This window comes from Perca flavescens, chromosome 5 (genome assembly GCF_004354835.1).
Source record: "Perca flavescens isolate YP-PL-M2 chromosome 5, PFLA_1.0, whole genome shotgun sequence".
Lineage (NCBI taxonomy): Eukaryota > Metazoa > Chordata > Actinopteri > Perciformes > Percidae > Perca > Perca flavescens.
Window position 1 is genome coordinate 31,091,169 of NC_041335.1, and position 21,884 is coordinate 31,113,052.

The window sequence follows — 21,884 nt, forward strand, 5'->3', positions numbered from 1 at the left end:
AACACACACACACAACCGTATCCATTGTAGAAGTCTTTCGCTTTAGGTTTACTCAAGCACTGCTATGTACACATTTATTTCACCTTTAAGGGTAACCTTTGTGTAAGATGAGATATAGTACAGTTTGTGTCGATACTAGTTTGTTTCTGCTGCATTGTTTTCAAAACCGGGTTCTCTGCAGTATTAATGCCAAAAAGTTGAAGTGTAAATGCCTCAAGGGGGGGACATTATATTGCCACTGCTTGCTGTGTTTGCAGCAATTTGAAAATACACACATTCAGGCTTTTATGTGTAAAAGTCTGCAGAAAGCAAACCCTCTACTGTCAGGGAATAGAAACCAATGTTTATTTTTGCTTTAACTCACACTTGTCTGAAGTGGCCTCCCGGTTGCCCACAGCAAACCTCAAACACTTGAGGATTTAAACCGCTAGCATGTCACTGCAATGAAGTTTTCTGTTAGTCTTGTTTTTTTTGCTCATTATTCATTCTCAAAGCTCAGAACTTCAGTGTTTGAACTGGTGATGCTCAGATGTTAACCCTGCTGCCATATATTGCAGATGATCTAAGATATAGTGCTTGTGCCTCAACCCAGTGCTTTATTATTATTATTATTTCAAACCAAATTCAGTTGCAGCTGCCATAAAGTTTCTGTGTGTAAGAGGTTTTTATTTCCGGCTAGAGATGGAAAACAGCAAATTTTTAAAACGACAAATGTGGAAGCTTTCACAATTTTCACAAATTTGCAGCCGAAATGTACCACAAACCACAATTCAGTGTTCAGATGATCAACTTATTGTCATTGATGTTTCTGCAGTAGAATTATGCCGTTCACATTACAAAGCATTCTAACAGAAATGTACACATTTTTGGTTGACTGTGTTTTTTTGCTGGACATACAAGTTGTGCCAACGCAGTGGCCTCATTTAAAGTAATGAGGGGCTGCTTTTTCTTGGCCTAAATGAGTGTCCGATTGAGTAAATAAATGTACCCAACCACAGCCAATATTTACCAGCACTCTTCTGTTACTGGAAAACTCCCAACCTGCTTCTGTCATTCTGATAGCCAGGCAACAGTTTCATTATACCGCTGCATAACTGTTTGATATCGCACAAACTGACATGAAAAAGAATTGTGCCGGGTGGCTCACTGTCTGTGTGTGTTTCTGTGTTCTGCGTTTGTGTGCAAGAGTAACTGGGTTTAATGGATTTGCATTCCTTTCCTCTAGTATCTCAGACAGTAAAACAAAGGACTCTCCTGGTAGCTGGCCTCCCATAAACATGACGTCAACCCCCTCTCTTTAATGCTGTCTCTCCCTCTCACCTCCTGTCTCCCCCCTCCCCTCACCTCCTCGGATGTTAAAACAGCAATAATTTTGTTTGAAGCTGTGTCTCTTCCTCCACACTGGCTTCTTCTTTTATAGGATGCCCTTAACACTCTGCATTCCCAGTATGGTTGTCTCTCACTTTGAAACACACACACACACACACACACACACACACACACACACACACACACACACACACACACACACACACACACACACACACACTTTTCTCTTCTTGACGTGCTTTCTCTTTCTTTGTTTCTGTCTTTTTTTCCTTTATGTCTTATCTCTCCCTTTTTCTCTTAAACACACACACACACACACACACACACACACACACACACACACACAATAAAATATACTTCCCTTCTGGTTTTCTCTTGATTGACTGCTCCCAGTAACCTTGACCTTGAAGCTGCAGCAGGACCAGTATGTCTGTCACAGCCTGTAAATACACACATACACACACACACCTGTGCTCTGTTATTAATCCTTGTGAGTCCGCCTTCTCTCTGTGGTGCAGACAGAGCTAAAGTAAATGGGAGGGTCATCTCAACCAGTCAGTGTGTGTGTGTGTGTCTCTGTGTCTCTGTTGTCTTATATGAGAGCTCATGTGTGTAAGTGAAAGAAGGAACAAGATAATGTGTGTGTGTGTGTGTGTGTGTGTGTGTGTGTGTGTGTGTGTGTGTGTGTGTGTGTGTGTGTGTGTGTGTGTGTGTGTGTGTGTGTGTGTGTGTGTGTGTGTGTGTGTGTGTGTGTGTGTGTGTGTGTGTGTGTGTGTGTGTGCAGCATTTGATTATCTGAATCATCCGCCTCAGTGAGCAAGAACCCCATCTCTTTCTCCAGTCGTTTTTCTTGCCATGATGAAAAAACACACACGAAGCCCTCACAGCTACTTCTGTTTTTTTCACACAACAATGACTCGTAACACAACAACAAAGATACCCATTTACCAAACTTGCAGTAAAACGAAAAGATTTTCATCTTTATGTGTTCAGTAGATGTTCTGCAGTTAAGGCCAGGCAATATTTTGATCTTGATGCATGGGATGATACAAGCTACTGAAAACCTTCCCCAGAGCAGATGGTTTAAAAATTATGTGTACATCTCAACACAATTATTTTTAGTAGCTCTGAAATGAATAAATTTTTTATAATTTACAATCTGTTTTGTACTCCTTCCCATTTCATCTCTCCACCCACCAGAAAACGGTGGACTGCATGACGACCATGTCGGTACCCTCCACGCTGGTAAAATGTCTGTACCTGTTCTTCGACCTGCCTCACATGGCCGAGGCCCCATTAGGCCCCACCCCGCAGGCCCCACCCCCACCGCCACCACCGCCCAGCCAGGAGAAGACCCCAGGCCAGGGCCACACCCAGCAGGAGCTGCCCCTGTCTGACCGCAGAGCGCTGCTCCAGAAAGTCTTCGTCCAGGTAAGAAGAGAACTGGACAGGTTACTGTATTACTGGTTCATTCAATCCACCGCTAGAAACATATTCAGTTTCTACTTCTACCACAGCCACCAGTTAACTTTAATTTCAAAGCACTTATATAAAGAGGAATTTATTAATTTAAATAATATTAAGAAAACTTCACCATTTATGTATTTGAATAGTCTCGTCTAGCTTGAAAACTCTCAAATTATCATTATATTATGAACATTTGTCATAAAATATAGACACTACTTTATTTTCTGCCCTTTTCTATATATATATATATATATATATATATATATATATATATATATATATATATATATATATATATATATATATAATATAAAAATAAAAAACATATCTCACAAAGCGAACCATTTGTTGTTGATTAAGCAGTAACTTAAGTCTTGTGCATGTGGAGAATCAGTACTCTGCATCAGCAGATTATTAGATGGTTATTGATATTTTAAATCCACAGTTGCGCTGATATAAAAGGATCGCTGGATCTCTTACTAAAATAATGGTGTGTGTGTGTGTGTGTGTGTGTGTGTGTGTGTGTGTGTGTGTGTGTGTGTGTGTGTGTGTGTGTGTGTGTGTGTGTGTGTGTGTGTGTGTGTGTGTGTGTGTGTGTGTGTGTGTGTGTGTGTGTGTGTGTGTGTGTGTCTGTCTTCATTTTCTCCACTGCCTTTATGACCTTAGTCCCTGAATTCTTTGCATTTTCACATATTAATGATGGGCTTGACTGTGCGTGAGACAGTTTTTTTCCAGCAGTAGTTTGATCAGCTCATTTTCAGGGCGTTTCCTTCGACTGGAGTCATTTTACTGCCCTTTCCACTCTTGCAGATCCTGGTGAAGCTCTGCACCTTTGTGTCTCCGGCTGAAGAGCTGGCCCAAAAGGACGACCTCCAGCTGCTGTTCAGTGCCATCACCTCCTGGTGTCCCCCCCACAACCTGCCCTGGAGGAGGAGCGCGGGGGAGGTGCTGACCACCATCTCCCGACACGGCCTGAGCGTCAACGTGGTCAAATACATACACGGTAATACAAATGTGCATTATGTGTAGCACGTCTGTGTTAACGTATGGGGGTTTATCGGTTATTCACATACAATATTAAAATGCATCCTAGACGATTTAATTAGGGTCGAACAAATTGTCTATTTGTACATTTAATTATAAGCCCACCCAAGATACATTGAAGATCCAGTCATCCAACCCACATCTGGAGTTTATCCGACATGCATATGCCCACATGAAAAATCGGAAAATGGAAAATGGAGTGTAACCTACATAGAGGAGCTATATACTTGAATCTGCAGATCCAACCAAATTAGCGCATGCACAAATCAAAGTATGAAAAAATGCACTGAGAATACTGGCAAAGCAAACTAATTATTAAATCTCACAAATAACAAATAATTCCAGTGAATTTTCAGTTTGTCATTTTGGCTAATTAAAGTTCTTTTAGGGTTGCAAAATTTGTTGTGAGACTTAACAATGCAATGATTGCAGCTGCTGCTTTTTTGGTTCCCATCATCAACCTGCAGCACTGATTTCCAGAAGTGAATAAAGTTGATGTGTGCTGAATTTGCTGTTTAGCTAATAAGCATTTCACTTTTAGACAAAAATGTAGCAGAGCTGCTTTCCACTTTTCTATTTTTTTTGTAATCAAATTCTTAAAGAGAGCAAGAAAAACACACATACACAGTACACAGACAGTGCATGGGATACATAACAGTTGAGAACATTTGATTCACTCTCCACATACCCTTCCCAGTGGCAACCACCAAGATCTCAGGAGAAGTTAAAGCAATACAGCATCATACATTACAAGCATAGACAGAAAACAAACATCCTCATTTCACTAGCTCCTTTATCTTATCATATGCACCAGCCCACTGTGAAATAGCTCTCTCACTCGCGCCATGCATTCTAGCCACTGAAAGCTCTATGGTGATTTCATCAAGAAAAGTACCATTGTATATGTGTAGGTGTGTGAGGAGGTTGCCAGCAGAGAGCCAGCCTCTTTTTAGCTCCTGTTTAGACACTTCTATTTTGTAGAACCATGATGAAAGTGAGCCTAGAGCAAATATGCTTAATAATTAAAACAGGTCTGGTTTTCAAATGATCACAGAACACTTGGTTTGCCAGATTTCATCATGCAGTTTTAAAATTCACCCTTTTAATACAAAGAATAAAAGAGATCACAGCCTGCTTGTACAAAATAATTTCTATACATTCTGTCACACGTTCATTTCAATCTGTTTACCCCTTCTGCCCCCCAACCCCTCCATCTACAGAGAAGGAATGCCTGGGTACATGTGTTCAGAACATGCAGCAGTCGGATGATCTGTCACCGTCGGAGATTGTGGAGATGTTCGCCGGCCTCTCCTGCTTCCTCAAGGACTCCAGCGACGTGTCCCAGACCCTGCTGGACGATTTCCGAATGTGCCAGGGTTACGCCTTCCTCTGCGAACTCATGCTCAGGTACGACCTATAGCTACACACTAAGATCCTTGAGGGTGTCTGTTGAACATTTATACATGCTTCTTTGTCTGTATCCAGACTGGAACAGGCCAAGGAGGACGAATCGAAAGATGCACTAAAGGACCTTGTTAACCTGGTCACCTGTCTGACAACTTATGGGGTGACGGAGCTGAAACCTGCCGGCCTGACAACCGGAGCTCCCTTCCTGCTGCCTGGCTTTGTTCTCCCGCAGCCTTCTGGGAAAGGTGTGTTAATGCTTGCAACTGTGTCTAGTTCCTTCCTTAATCCTTAAATTCATCATCTGAATCATTTTTTTCCACAACTAGCAAACTTTAGAGGTAAAGGAATATTGGTGTACTAGTCACATCCTTTGATTGGGCAGTCCTGGGGCAGACTTGACATTTAATGCTCAGTTACAGAAATAATTAGCAAAAAGAAAACGTGATGATTGAAAGGTATTTGAGGATCAGTGTCTTCTACATAATGAAATTAAACATAATCATCTCTGTCTATTGCCGCCACTTTCTTTTAACTGACAATTCTGTGTAAAGAGAATTATCTGACTGACCTGAGTGGAATGCCTTTAATTGAATTAGATTCAAATAAGGCAAACCTGTCAGAAGGTAATCTCACTTCTTCATTTCTGATTTGCCTGTGCCTTTGTCCTTCCTTGCATGTTGCATGCAATATCTCAGCTCTGTCAGCTGTACAGTACTCCTTTTATACACTCAAGACATTACTAGTGGATTGAAATGTCTGGTTCTGAGTAAAATGTCTTGACAACTATTTGTTGGGATCGAAAACCAACTTTGGACTATTGATATCCCACATACACTGTCCTGCTGCTGCCAACACTCAGTAGCGCTAGCATAATAAGTATATTTTTGTGATATATCAGTTTCTAAAGATTTCTGTCCGCAGTAGAAACCAATGGGTGGGGCCCGAGAGCCATCAGATATACCAGAGAAGAAGAGAAATAAAAACGTTGTTAATTTTGTAGTGAAATTCAAGGACACTCAAAGCAAAAAGGCAACGCACAAAAACCCTCACTGAAAAGAATTAGTAAAGCGCCTCTCTCTCTTTGCTAAAATCGTCACCCAACGAAGGATTCATGGACACTTTAACGGTAATGTTAAGGGAGTTAAAGATGTTCTCTCCTTTCCCCATCCAGGTTACAACTCAGTGGTTTTCTGATCACAGGCTCGCCTCTTAAATCTACACAATCCCACCAACTCGGTTTGCCCAAAGCCCTGAAACAAGAGAGGAATTACTTGTGGAAAAATCTTCATGTACACCCCAGCCGTATCTCCCCCTCAGATCTTAATCCCTGAAATTACTTTGACGCTTGGCTGATTCCAGTAAGCTTAACCTGTTGACAGACACCATGGCAACTCTGCCGCCTGTCACACTGCTGGAGATGAAAGCCTGAGGCCTCCTGCATACAAATGGGCTCTTTGGAGTCCAGAGATGCTTTAGTAGAAACCCGTCCAACATGACCTTCTGTCTTTTTACAGTTTGTCATTAAAGAAACATGCTCAACGGTATACGGCAGCCAGATCTACCTTATATCTCAAATAATTAAATTGCACTCATGTTTCCTTTATAATTGTATGTAATCACGCGGTAGAATCCAAAAGGGAGTGCATGTGATCATGTTTACACAAGGGTAAGTGAGATATATGGGGTTACACTTTACTTGAAGGTATCTACATAAGAGTGACATGACACTGTCATGAACGGGTCATAAACATTATAAACAGTCATAAACGTTTATGACATAACGCTTCTTTTAGTAAGTGTCATTTGGTTTTCTGTGGTTAGGATTCATGTCATGACAGTGTCATGTCACTCTTATGTAGATACCTTCAAGTAAAGTGTTACCATATATGGTAATAAAACCTTTGTTGTAAAGAAAACAGATAAAGATACAACTAAATAAATTAAATAATAAACGGCCCAATCAAGATGATGCCCACAATGTGCATGTTAATATTTAAATTGACATACATTATTTCCATAGTTTTACACCTATTAATTATGTAAAAAAGATTTTATTCCCATCCCTTGATCAACCAAATCTTGGTTTCTTGTTAGAAAAAAAAAAAAACATCTCTGCTAAGTGGATGTAGCTACACGTATTAGAGGGATCACTTTTGAAACTGCTTATATCTTTAAGCTTATTATGAGTATTAACGATGCTTTCTGGAGTTATATTTGGGAAATAATTCATTTAGGCATAAACATAAACCTCAGATTAATTGATAATGAAAATAATGCATTTGTTCCAAATATTATAGTGCCTTTTATAATATACTATAATATGGTAGCCGGAGGAAGTGGGGGGGAAGAAAAAAGTAGTGTGACATAAAAATCAAAAGAAAACTAAGTTCTTCCTTTGACTTTCATTCAGTCCTTTATTTAGTCATCTATTTATGTGTTAGTCTTCTTACTTACTCATTTATTTTATTTTGTATTATTGTTAAGTACCAATAAGATGTTTTACTCCATTTTCTTTGACCTGGTTATGTTTCAGTCTGGCTTTGCCAGTGTTAAATATTAAGACTTTGTTTTGGGTAAATGTTTTAGTTTTAAGAAAGCACACATGCTGAAATGTTTCCATGTGACTGTACCGTGTTGTAACTTGGCTTGTCACCTCTGCCCCATGGCGAAACACTGTTGCCAGCTCCCTGTTAGAAAAGGAACACATCCGCACAAAATTATCAGTTTTCTAACCTCGTACACCACGACGCTAACAAAGCCGAGCCGAGAACAGAGCGACACTCACACAAATGCACACTTGTGTTTACCCACCTGATGACAGCTCCAGCTGTGTGCAAAGTCATTACCAGAAGCCATCATGGTATGAGGGTCCCCCACACGCCTAATTAGCCCGCCACAGTCAGTTAATCGCTGTGTGTGTGTGTGTGTGTGTGTGTGTGTGTGTGTGTGTGTGTGTGTGTGTGTGTGTGTGTGTGTGTGTGTGTGTGTGTGTGTGTGTGTGTGTGTGTGTGTGTGTGTGTGTGTGTGTGTGTGTGTGTGTGTGTGTGTGTGTGTGGTGACACACGTCAGTGTCACTTTTCATGTTGTGTGTTACTCTGTGTGTTAGTCATAGTTTGTGGTTTTATGTTAAATTTTCAACCCCAAAATGGAGGTCAGATTATGCGTGTAGTGTAGTTCAGCGATAACATCCGTCCTTTCAGTCCTACATTATGGGCATACCGCCACCTTTTAAACATTTTAAGATTCTCTATAGTTTTTTCATAAAAACACATGGAACTTAAATTTCACAGAGCTAAGGACAATTTTGAAATAAAATACAGATTTTCTTTTTTTTTTCTCCCGTAATGCTTTATTACTCCAACACCAAGTTGACAAAGCAAACTGCAAACATTTATCATTAAACAACAGAACTGTATGACAAAGGGATGTCTATCATAAGGGATTATGTTGAAGGAGCATTACCACAAATGAGACCAGTTCAACCACTGTGCTACACTTTCTCCTGACTTGATGTTGCTGCCCTATTAAAGGTACACTGTGTTTTAAGTAATTTATTAGCTAAAATCAATGTCTTCATTCATAAATATGTCCTCATTGGTGTAAAATTACCTCTGCCAATGATCTGACTTATCCTCGTAAGCGAAGAATTTCTTATCTGTATTTACATTGGACGGGCAAGTCCAAAGAGGCTTCCATGTCGTTCCACCATTTTGAAAAACTATAATGGCTGAGAGGGACATAAAGCACTAGCCTACCTGTCTAGCTAATCCACAACGCGTTTTCGTTCAGAGCCAGCGTCACGTGACTGAAACCAGCTGAAACGGAGAAGGAGATCAGTGAGAGGCGCTTGTCACTGCCCCGGCAAATTTGAAAGCCTGCACTGCACTTCAGTTCATAATGGAGGATCATACTTATGCCGAGCCACAGGAGAAGGAATCCTCGTCGCCAAAAAAAACGAAAATTGGAAGACATGTTGTCATGGCTACTTGGTACATAACAGCTACCGTAGTTGCAACACGCATTTGAAAAAGCGAGGTGCTAGAGAGCACTGTTACAAAATACAATTTCACCGCTAGATGGGAGAAATTCCTACACAGTGTACCTTTTTTTGTTGTTTTGTCAGATTAAAGCACGTAACTGGGTCTTGGGTTTCCTTTAAACAAATACTGCACTAAATACTGTGAAAAGCTGTGAAAGGATACATATTTTCCCACCATACTAGCAGTGCTTCTGCATGAGATCATTGTTCTCAGCGTCACTCCTCCTGCAGTTGCTGCTCTTTAGGTTTTATGAACCTTCGAGGCATTTAGGTCCCATCTTATGTCACATCAGGCGTGGTCTCGGATATCTGCTGTCCCTTTAGCCACTGAGGTTTCAAGGCCAAGAAAGCAGTTTCTGTACTGCTGGAGTAAGGTCAGCTGAATCCTATGTAGGTCTGAGTCTTGAGTAATGTAGATGTCATCTGCCTCCATCTGTCCACTCTGTTAATGTTTGGTCTCTTTTTTTTGTCTTGATACTTAATAATTAGTATCTTTAGACCAAATGCATACAATATACAAAGCAAATCTAACCAAGAGTCAAACAAATTAGTTGAGAAACCCATCCAATCATAGATTTCTCTGACTCTTGGTTAGATTTATTTTGCCAGTGAGAAGGTAAGGAGAAGTAAATTATTGTTTTGGTTACCTGCAGTTTAATGAATTGTCTCTCAAATCTGTCCTCTCTCCTCCTCTCTTCCAGGCCACACAGTGCGTAATATCCAGGCCTTTTCGGTGCTTCAGAACGCCTTCCTGAAGGCTAAAACAAACCGTCTGGCATCCATGCTACTGGACGCCATCGGAAACATCTACTCCTCCGAGCCGGCCAACTACTTCATCCTGGAGTCGCAGCACACCCTGTCGCAGTTTGCAGAGCGTGTGGCCAAGCTCCCCGAGGCCCAGACCAAGTATTTTGAGCTCCTTGAGTTTGTCGTCTTCAGCCTCAACTACGTGCCGTGCAAAGAGCTATTCAGTGTCAGCGTGCTGCTCAAGTCGAGCTCGTCTCACGCCTGCACAATCACTGCTGTCCGGACGCTGCTGAAGCTGTCCAGGCACGACCCGGTGTTCAGCGACGTTCTGCGGGAGGTCGGCCTGCTCGAGGTGCTGGTCAACCTGCTGCACAAGTACGCTGCCTTGCTCAAAGACCCGGCCACGCAGCAGCAACCACACAATAATGACCAAGGTGAGGTTGTTTTCCCCCCTGCTTTTTGCTACGTTTACACGTGGCCGGCTATTTTCATAAAGGGACATTTCAACCTCTCTGTTTCCAAATATAACATCGTTCACAGCTGTCAGTTTTCAGAAAAGTGCTCGTTTACAAGTAACCTGTGTATATATCCTGTCAATGCCGAGCACGCCAAACCTATAGGTGGCAGTGTAACGAGAAGCTCAAGCCCACGTTAGCCAATCAGAATCCCGAAAATAGCAACAACAGCAACAAAACACTTCCTCTCTCTTCTCTTCCTTACTTCCTCGGCTGCCAAAACCAAGGGGGTACATTTCGCTTCAGAACTCGAACCTCCTATGGCGCCATTTTGATGCTACAAAACGATCACCTCCCGTTAGCATTCCATTGACTGCCATTCATTTTGACGTCACTTTGACAGCAAATAACTTTACATCTGAACGTTTAAAGACTCTATTTGTCCATTGTCTATTTCTAATCAAACACGACTATGTATAAAAGGCTCCATTACCTTGTACCTCACGTTATGGCTCCGTAGCAGACGTTTTTGTAAAAATAGGCTAACGATTGTGTCATAACCACACGACTTACTGTCGTACAGTAGAGGAATTACCGTATAGTACAGGAGAAGCTCGCAGGCAGTTTCGACTTACATTAGCTGTTTAGGTTTAATTACTAATGTTAACTAGCATTTTAGTTAGCAATAATTAGCCTGTTCCCATGTTATCTCCTTACATATACCTACGCTCTCCGTCTCTGAATGATTGGGAATGATTGAGATTTTTCTTGGCACAGCTACCAGAAGACTTACAACTTTCAGACAGGTTGCTCACGTCACATCTACGTTTTCAAGCTCAGTTGGAGGCTGCACAGTAACGCTCAGCGCCCAATGGAAAAGTGCTTCTAATATCCTTCACTGGTCTCCGTCCAGAGCAACGGGATCTGTTGGTCCAGTTTATATACCATCTATGGCCTAAACCTCTGTTTGTCTCAGTTTACATGCAAACGTGCAAACAAAGTTTTTCAAAATCTCCACTCTGACTGGAGTTTTTAGAAAGAATTGTTTTCAGAGGCAAATTCTCCGTTTGCGTTTAAACGAAGGGCAGTGTCTCCATTTTTCAAAATAACCATGTACGTGTAAACGGGGTGTTTGTGATTACTGAAAATGAGTGGACTGTTTAAGGGCTGCTGCATTGATCACAGCTTCTTGATTTTATTTGTAACAACTACTCTTCAAGTGGGCTACAGACAGAACAGGGACTTGAGTCACTTGCCATAGCAGCAGCAGTCCAAAGAGAATTTAGTGATCCAAACTAACAGTAGAGATCATCATTGACGAAACATAAAATGGGATTTAATGCTGTAAATGCTTGCCAAATGCAAAGAAACTCCTAATAACCCTACAGTTTACAATTCATAAATCTGTTAAGGGGAGTTAAAAGACTAACTTAACACCAGGTTGTTACACACTTACACACCCTGGACTACACTCCTAAACCGCAGAAAGATAAGAAGTTAAACCACTGAAGGTCAGCAAAAACGAGTTTTTTTTTTTTAGCTGATGTTAAGTTGCTCTTTTGATATAATTGGTACTCAGTTTTGAATGATTTAAATAGTAGTGCTAAGGAAAAATACACCAATCACTTAATCATATATCTTATCTGTAAATGCATATGGAATCAAATCAACAAACATCCAGTAGTGACTGAACCCACAAGAAGCCAAAGTCATAATTGGCAGCAACTGGCGTAAAATCCAAGCTTAAAAAACAAAAACTACCGGCCTTGACCTGAGATGCACTGAGTTGATTATACACAAATATTATAAACCCACTATGGCCAAAAATGTATATTTCTTCAAATACAGTTGTCGGATGATTTAAATTGGATAAATTAAATTCTGTTTTATTATTGTGTTACAGCAGTATGATACGGTAAAGCGCATGCCCTTATTATCTCATCAGTTACTGGCTCACCGTGTGCATTTAATGCAGTCATGATGTCGTCTGAATGCCAACCTCTCTCCTCTCGCTTTGTTCCCCCTCTATCTTTAGCTGACTGTAAAAACAACCCAGTAGCAGAGGAGCAGAAGCAGTCGGCCTGGCTGGTGATGGAGACACTGACTGTGCTCCTGCAGGGCTCTAACACCACCAACACTAATGCAGGTAAACAAACTCACGCACGCACACGCACACACGCACGCACGCATACACACACTCTCTCTTTCAGGCATTTGCACACTTTGTCATACACAAGATTCATGGTGTCGAAAAGGTCTTCAATTGCGTATCAAATGCAGGCTGATGATATTTTTGAATGATGTGGTGACAGTAATGATACTCATTATAGATTAATACAGCATAAAGACGTTTTTGGTTATTGTAATAATTAACAGGACTTTCTGAAAGTCTCAATTCAATTAATAGTAACAACAAGAAAAAAGCCTGGAAGGAAATTGACATCACTTTAAAGGAATCCGCTTTCTGTCTCTGGAAATTTGGATTGTGCAAAAATTTGCACAGCAGAGGGGGCACATAAAGCTCCAAAGCTACAGTACACTGGGATTCAAGGCATTTATTTCAAACACTTACTTGACTAGAAGAGCCCTCAGAAAGCGCAGACTCCGCCAAGGGCATGCCCTGTCTTGCAATGTTAATGAGTGAAAGTGAAAAATAATTTGCGTATCTGTCCCGTGATTCAGATCTGCTCCAAAACGTAATGGGTTCTTCCTTTGCCCGTGATATACCCTTCCACCAAATTTCATAAAAGATCGGGCCAGTAGTTTTTCCGTAATCCTGCTGACAGGCAAACAAATGAACCAACTCAACCAAAAACACAACCTCCCTGGTGGAGGTAATGATGTCTCTTGAAAAGCCACGTTGCAGCTGCTGGTGACTTGTTTTATGCACTGCAGGATGTTGTGCAGGATCATTGGAGGACACAAATTACCGGTGCCTTTAGAACAACCGATTACACACAAATTGTACTTTTTGGCTTTAATTATGTGCGTCATGTTTGACCTTAAATGCTAAATAAAATCACTTATCCATTTAATTGAGCCAAAAAAAACAACAATCACCCATTTATGCATCTACATTATTGAAGTGTCCTTGAGAAAGACACCTATCCCCCACCATCCCCAGAGCTACTAAGCCTTGACCTCTGACCTTTCTGTTGAGGTGAAGAGGAAGGAAAATCTTCCTCCAGGGATCAATAAAGTATCTCATTAAATGTCCTTAAACCTCCCGCTCCTCCCACATCGCTCAGTCTCCATTGACCGTGTGTGTGTGTGTGTGTGTGTGTGTGTGTGTGTGTGTGTGTGTGTGTGTGTGTGTGTGTGTGTGTGTGTGTGTGTGTGTGTGTGTGTGTGTGTGTGTGTGTGTGTGTGTGTGTGTGTGTGTGTGTGTGTGTGTGTGTGTGTGTGTGTGTGTGTGTGTGTGTGTCAGCTGGAGAAATGCGCTGAGTCACAAAGATGACCAACAGGCTAATCACCAACAGCTGAGAGCTCTCTTCCACCTTGCTGATGATGGTTGCTTTCGTCACAAAAACAGGATGATGTGTGTGATGTTTGAAAGGAAAAATCCGGCGCAAAATGAACCTAAGGGTGAATAACACATGCGTATCGACCGTTCTCTGGGATTTTTTTTCCTGCTAATCGAATGTGAGCAATTTTAGCTCAAACTGCTAATTAGCTTATAAAGCTAGTCGTCGGGGCACGGGTAAAACTTATAGAACTTTGTAAGTGTACAGACGGTTTATTAACCGTATACCGTTCATGTATACAGGCAGGCGCCATTTTGGGAAAACACTCACGACCAGTCGAACGACAAACGCCGTGCTTGATCTATGTTACGGTTACTGGTAACGGTTTTTACTTTACCCCTGCCCTGTCCTGACAACTAGCGTTATAAGCTAATTAGTGGTTTTCTGGTCACACGATTAGCATGAAAACAAATCCCAGAGAACAGTCGACTCTGTACACATGTGTTATTAACCCCTAGGTTCATTTTGACATTGATTACATTACATGTTATGCATGAGGCTCTCAGCCAGAAGCCTTATCTGGAGAGGCAATTAGTGCAAAGAAGTCACGAAATTCAGTGCGTGACACAATTGACAAGGATACAGTACTAAAAGTTCAGGGTCAGAGCCACATCAGCCCATCAATAAACAGATATTTTTTTTTTTTTTTTTTTTTTTTTTTTTTTTTTTTGCAGATAAGCTCACCAACATCACGAGCAACCCAATTTTAATCATTATTGCTTTCACAACCTCTACGTGATGAAACATAAGGACAAAGCGCACACCTTCTGCATGAAAAGAAACCTTGGTCTAAAATTATAGGCACTACAACAGTGGTGAAAAAGAGGAGGATTTTAAGTTGATCGAGTAATCAATTAAAAGTGATTCTATGACAAAACATAAGATTCAAAAGTCCTCAAAATCAACCATATTGCATCTGTGTAGTTCATACTAGGGGCCCTGACAGCAAAAGCTTTATCAGTCGGAACTTAAAACCTTAAGTAAGACTTTAGTAAACCATTGTAAATATACAACATTCCCTGGTTCCAGGTTCTGACAGTTTTTGTATGATTGTAAATGGAATATCTTTGGGTTTTGGTTTGGGCTTTAGGAAATTGTGATGAGCAGCTTTTTTTTCTTCTAATATTTGAACTCTTATACAATTAAACTATTAATCGTAAAAAAATAATTACATATTATCTGATAATGAAAATAACGGTTAGTTTCAGCCCAAGCTAAGTACACTGCTTGCAGTTGAACTTCAGCGGGTGCTCCAAAGAGTGGAACTTGTATGTAGTGTATTTAGCTATGTTGTGAAGAAACTAATGAGGGTTTTGTAGCATACTGAATATACCGATCATCAGCAGTGGTTTAGCGTATTCCTTAAAAGTCGACTATTAGACAAACATTTTTTTTCAAACACTGTATTCATTATAACCTAGCCTGGTGTCATTATGTTCAGTTAAAAATGTGCAAAGACTAAGTTTCTGTCCCATTTTTCTTTCCATCTCCCAGCTCTGTTCAGGGAGTTTGGCGGCGCTCGTTGCGTTCACAACATCGTGAAGTACCGGCAGTGTCGGGAACATGCCCTGCTCATCATCCAGCAGCTCGTCCTGTCGCCCAGTGGAGATGACGATATGGGAACGCTGCTGGGCCTCATGCACTCGGCACCGCCCAGTGAACTACAGCTGAAGACTGACATACTGCGGGTAACCACACACTCAGTCATTCCATTAAATTCATTTATTTAACGTCAGTATGTTGTATTACTGACATAATTAGTAATTATTTTTATAATAATACTTAATATCTACCACAGGCTCCGTCTCTGTCTTACTATATTATCTTCCTTTAAACTTTGTCCGGCAACATGCAACTACTTTGATTTTAAAGAATTTGTCAATTAAAATGTGATTAGTTTTGTAGTATATCTTGATATACCGTAGTGTAGCTAAGAAGGTGTTCAGAAAGATGAGGTCAGCACCAACACAATCTTCAGTCTCGGTGAGAACATTGAGGAAAGGTAAAGTCTGTAATTTTGAAAAATCAATATGCATTTAAAGCCCTGCATACAGTAATTGCTTCAAACCAAGGCACTAAGTGTAAGCTGCACATAAAAGCATATATACACACATTCACTCACACATTCACACACACCGGGTGAGAGGATGCCGGCTCATTTTCTGGAGCATAATTGCATTTTTTCAAATTCCACTCCTTCAGACGAGATGATTCTCACGCCTTCTGAAGGCTTCGGCTGGATTAACCCGTCATCTTTTTGCTCCTATGTCACTAATCTGGGATTTTAATTATCGCCCTCAAATAAACTAAAGACGGCAAAGAACTTATATCAAATCCGTTTTTAGTGAAATCATTTTTTCCCTCGCTCGTCTTCAGGGTTTATGTACCGTGGGCAGTAACACACTGCAGACACACAAACAGATCTTAAAATTAAGCTGATTAGCCTTCTGAAAGTACACATTTAACCCTGTTATCTCTGAGGGGGGCATAGTCAATACCTGATATGTTGCATCGAATCCTCGAGGCCTCCACACGGCTGGTAAAGTTAACTCCCAAACCTACATTTTACCAGGACATAGTAAAATGTGCAGGTAGCCTGGTGGTAATTTCCCAGTTTAGAGGACAGGAAGAGGATTTACTAACATCCTGTGATTGGTTTTAAAAAAAAAAACACTGTGCTGAGCCTGGCAGTATTTTAATGCAGCAGGAAACCGCTGGCTCAGCGGAACAACATATCTAGCTTTTTTTATCAAAGCTTTTTCCAGAGATTTCAACGTTTTGAGTCTTAAAAAACTATTGACAACACATTACTTGAAGGTATCTACATAAGAGTGACATGACACTGTCATGAACACATGACACTGTCATGACACTGTCACGACACATGAACACCAACCCTAACCATAACTTAACATAAAAACCAAATGACACTTACTAAAAGAAGCGTTATGTCATAAACGTTTATAACTTGTTTATAATGTTTATGACACGTTCATGACAGTGTCATGTCACTCTTATGTAGATACCTTCAAGTAATGTGTTACCAATAGTTTTTTAAGGCTCAAAACTAAAGATACCACTTGAAATCGAGATTGGAAAAAGCTTTGATAAAAAAAGCCCCTTCCTAGATATGTTTGTCACACCGAACATCAAACCAATTTAAACAATAGTCAAGGACAACACAAGTAAACACAAAAGCCAGCGGTTTTATCATTAAAGGAGAAAAAAATCCAAACCATGCATTAAAATACTGGTTGGGCCACCCTTAGCAGCAACAACTGCAACCCGGGTGCAAAGTGTAACGTCCAAACTATTTATGTTTGTCTTATTAACATATTGTTAAAAAAAACATCCAGACAGTGTCTGCTTTTGGCTTTTCCAGTCAGTCAAGTTAAAAAATGACCACATGCTGCAAACATTATACAAAAGCAACAATATTGCCATGAAGAAGTCTTGCTCACTGTCTTACACCTAGAGATACTAAAGATACCACTAGGGCAAGCCATTTGATGGCTCTCACTGTGGTTGGATTCTTTGGAAATGGCTTTTATAACCCTTTCCAGACTGATAGATCTCAATTACTTTCTTTCAATTGTTCCAATTGTTCCTGATCTTCGAGACCTTACTGTTTGGGTCTGGCAACATATCGATATTATATCGAGATCACGATATGAGACTAGATATCGTCTCAGATTTTGGATATCGTGATATGACATAAGTGTTGTCTTTTCCTGGTTTTAAAGGCTGCATTACAGTAAAGGGATATACTTTTCTGAACTTACCAGACTGTTATAGCTGTTCTGTTATTTGCCTTTTCCCCACTTAGACATTATGTTCACATTACTGATAATTATTTATCTAAAATCTAAGTGTGAAGATATTTTGTTAAAGCACCAATTGTATACCCTAGAATATCGCCGCAATATTGATATTGAGGTATTTGGTCAAGAATATCGTGATATCTGATTTTCTCCCTATCGCCCAGCCCTAATATAAACTTGTAAAAATGTATATAGTCTCACGGTTTTATATCATATAGTCCTCTGTACATGTGTGCCTGCTCTACCAACTGAGCCAAACGGCCACAACACTTTTTTTTTTTTTTTTTTTATAGAAACAGTGTTCCCATAATGTCGCAGAACTTTCTGTCAACAGACTTCATTAGAACTGCCTTTAGTCCTCATAAAATGGTTTGCTGCTTGTTCTATGGATTCAGAGAAAAAGAGACACTCCATTAGCGTACATTTTATTGGTGTTGTTGCCTAATTTTAAATAGAAAATGTTCTGCATGCTTTCATACCAACTGGTTACCATAGTTCTTTTGTGTGATTTGAGCGAATTAGGATAATGATAACTTAAAGCAGAGTTTCTGAATTAGGGGTTGTTTTAATGATAACATATTTTTTAATAATCATCTGTACAATATACCCAACTAATGATGCAGTCTAAGGGACATCACCATGGCTACCACGCTAAGATTTTTTGGACTGTACCAATTCTTTTCTTGTATTATTTATAGAAGTATTAATAATGTACTGATTGTGTTCTCTGGAAAAGCAGGTGGCTTATGTTCATGTTCAGAAATAATAATCCTATCATACAATATATGTTTTTGTCCTATGGCTACAACAATAGAGGTTTGAAAGATATTCCTTCAGAAGCAGGATTGAAATGGCTAAAAATGAAAATGCCCCGAGTGGTACTGAGCCCGGTTCTCCCTGACATGTGCCTTCACTGCACTTTACATGTGTCATTCAAAAGCTTCATCTGTTGCTGATCCCAGACGTTTTCTCCACTTTTCAGTTGCTAATTAAAAACTTTGCCTGTCACACTCATTCTATGCTCTCAGGCTGATTTTAGGTCCCCAAACGTATATCTAGGTTACGGTTTGATGTTTTAGTTTAGGTTATTTGTGAACACGAACCATAACACTGGAAAAATGTCAGGGAAAAAAAATCAAGTCGGTGAACTGAGACAAAGAAACCCCTGAGGGGCTCCTAAATATGTCTCACCGCAGAAGAAGAATGAGAGAAAAATGACTTAATGAACAGAGATATGACTGAACGAGGCAGCAAAAACCAAATGACATAAAAACATGAGAAAGAATAATTGAGTAACAAAATGTAAAATATGTAAGTGAAATCTTGTATAAATAAAATTATGCGGAGAAAGTGAAGCAGAGGGTGTGTGACATCTTCAATATATATATTTAAACATTAACTTCCTATTAGGGCTGAACAATTTGGGGGAAAAAAATGTAATTGCGATTTTTCTGCCAGATATTGCGATTCGATTTGTGATTATTTAAAAAAAAGAAGAAAAAAAAAAAGTTTAGCTAAAGTTCTATATTCACTGTGTAACAGATACAACTCTTTATTCTTATGCAAGGATGAGAACTTATGCTGCGTTCCAGGCATCCCGTAACTCGTGTTTTCACAACCTCCTACTTGTGAAAGAACACTGGAACGGCAGTCAAACTTACTACTCGTGAACTCGTACCAGATTGTTGTACTCCCAGTTACAGTCTTTGACGTTACACACACATAAACAACAATTTGATGCTGTACAGACGCCGTTTATTAACAGTGATAAGTATAAATAAATAGACATATATAGGCAACGTAAACTAGATAGCTAACGTCAGCGTTAAGTAGCCACTATCTAACGCTAGCTAGAAGGGTTTGTGGTGACTTTGCCTGGAACGCTACCAAGTCGTGAGTCGTGACTTGAAGTCGTAATTTACGGGCTAAAAACTGTCTGGAACGCAGCAATAGATCTGAATTGCCAGCAAGAGGTGTTCTTCTTTTAATAAGCATGAAACATTGAATCCGTGATATGTAACATTATTCCAACATTTATCTTATGAAATAACAGTACATATAATGATAAAAAGTGTAATAAAAAATGTTAAACCAAATGTTCCACCAAACCTTCGACAAAATATTGCACATTTGATTAATCGCGGTCTTGGCGATTAGCTAATCGCATTCTTTCAAAATGCGGTTTTGATTTGAAAACGATGAATCAATTAAAGAATTTGAACTATGTAAATCTTGACTAAATAATCAGTTTCTTCTCCTCCTCCTTCAGGCTTTGTTAGCGGTTTTGCGTGAGAGCCACCGCACCCGGACGGTGTTCCGCAAGGTGGGCGGCTTCGTCTACGTCACCTCTCTGCTGGTGGCCATGGAGCGCTCACTGTGCCAGCCGCCGCGACACGGCTGGGAGCGCGTCAACCAGAACCAAGTCTTTGAGCTGCTGCACACCGTCATCTGCACTCTCACCGCCGCCATGCGCTACGAGCCCGCCAACTCACACTTCTTTCGCACGGAGATCCAGTATGAGAAGCTGGCTGATGCTATAAGGTAAGGTCTATTTGCCCAGAACTAGTGATACCTGAGGCCTCGTTTGTGATTTGTATTATTTGCAAAGATCGTCTGGGTTCTTAACACTAAAATGCATGTTTTATCACTTTCTACTTAACTTTTACACAGATTAAGCCATATATTGAAAGTCATATTGCTTTTCAGAATGTATTATTATTAATAACAAACGATAAACAAAAAATCATAAAAATATATTTTTGCCATTTATCACATTTTTTAAAATTCCGATAAATAATTTTCTTAACAAATATGGCAGTTAAATTCCTACACCACAAAAGGTTCCCAAATAATTGTAGTCCACTACAGATTGGGCTTTATTTAGTACTGCTTTACTACCATACTAATGAAGTATAGAGGCAGAATAATGCATGAAGAACTTCCAAAATAGCTTTTGGAAAATGTTGAAACGCCTAAAAGGAAGTGCAACAAAGTCCAAAGAGAAATAGAATTCAGCTTTTCAATGCTTTCTGTCGATTGTGTTATGTGGTGTCGCCCTTTTTTAAAACCAAACTTTTCTCACGTTAACCACTTTGTCTACTTGCCATCAGGCTGCTGGGCTGTTTCTCCGACACTAAGAAGCTGGGTCCCACTAGCGTTTTCCCCTCCAATGCTCAGCCTTTCCAGAGGCTGCTGGAGGACGAGGCTGCCCCTGGAGGCTGCGCAGGAGACAGCGTCTGTCCCACACTCAAACACTGCAGCAAACTCTTCATCTACCTGTACAAGATGGCCACCGACTCGTTTGACAGGTCAGAGGATTACAGAAACCCCAGAGTTTAATAGTGACACTTGTTTAATGTGCGAGATTATGTTCTGCAAATAATGAATCCCACTATGTATCTAATGTAGTTTTCCTAGAGCCAAATGCCAAAATATAACCATCTACAGTAGGAAATCACTCTCCTCTGTTCAAACAATAGCCAACAGTTATATGAGTTATAGGGTAACTTCGGGTTTTTTTTTCAACCTGGACCCTATTTTCTTATGTTTTTGTGTCTAAGTGACTAATGGGAACAACAATCTTTGAAAGTGGTCCGGTATTAAGCAAGACCAGCTACAATGTAAGTTAATAGGGCAATTGTGCAGTTTGTATACCTTCAAAAAAGTGCTTGTTTTGCCACTGACAGGCTCATATTAATATTCTAAGTGTCTGACAACATTATGGCTAAGGATTTCCAAGGAGGTCGACCTTTCTGTTAAAGAACAAGATCTTTTTTTTAAACATAAAAACAGCCACAAAATTGCGTTCGCTAAAGCCACCAGACTCCATGTAAATTAACAGTAATTTTAGCATTGTAAAATACACTTCATTCAAAGTCAATTTAAACTATGAAAAGCCTTTTCAGGTCGTATTTCTTCTATTCCAACAATCACAACTTTAGTTTTGGTTGAAATAAACATATGGTTTCCTGATCTACATGTGAAAATCCGTTGGCTCTACACACTAAAAGTATTGTTTTTTTAATGGAGTCTGGTGGGTTAAGCTCTAGCG

The 21,884-nt window shown here is 40.1% G+C and overlaps 1 protein-coding gene across 1 annotated transcript in view; it reads left to right on the forward strand.

The window, feature by feature from the left end:
• Window positions 1-21,884, forward strand: part of wdfy3 (WD repeat and FYVE domain containing 3) — a 122,110-nt gene that overhangs the window by 25,997 nt on the left and 74,229 nt on the right. The window contains exons 5-14 of the mRNA XM_028579180.1: window positions 2,530-2,613; window positions 2,683-2,760; window positions 3,607-3,799; window positions 5,061-5,247; window positions 5,326-5,492; window positions 9,988-10,467; window positions 12,524-12,634; window positions 15,507-15,700; window positions 20,103-20,374; window positions 20,944-21,141. Of these exons, the coding sequence (XP_028434981.1) occupies window positions 2,530-2,613; window positions 2,683-2,760; window positions 3,607-3,799; window positions 5,061-5,247; window positions 5,326-5,492; window positions 9,988-10,467; window positions 12,524-12,634; window positions 15,507-15,700; window positions 20,103-20,374; window positions 20,944-21,141 (1,964 nt within the window). The remainder of the gene's footprint in view (window positions 1-2,529; window positions 2,614-2,682; window positions 2,761-3,606; window positions 3,800-5,060; window positions 5,248-5,325; window positions 5,493-9,987; window positions 10,468-12,523; window positions 12,635-15,506; window positions 15,701-20,102; window positions 20,375-20,943; window positions 21,142-21,884) is intronic.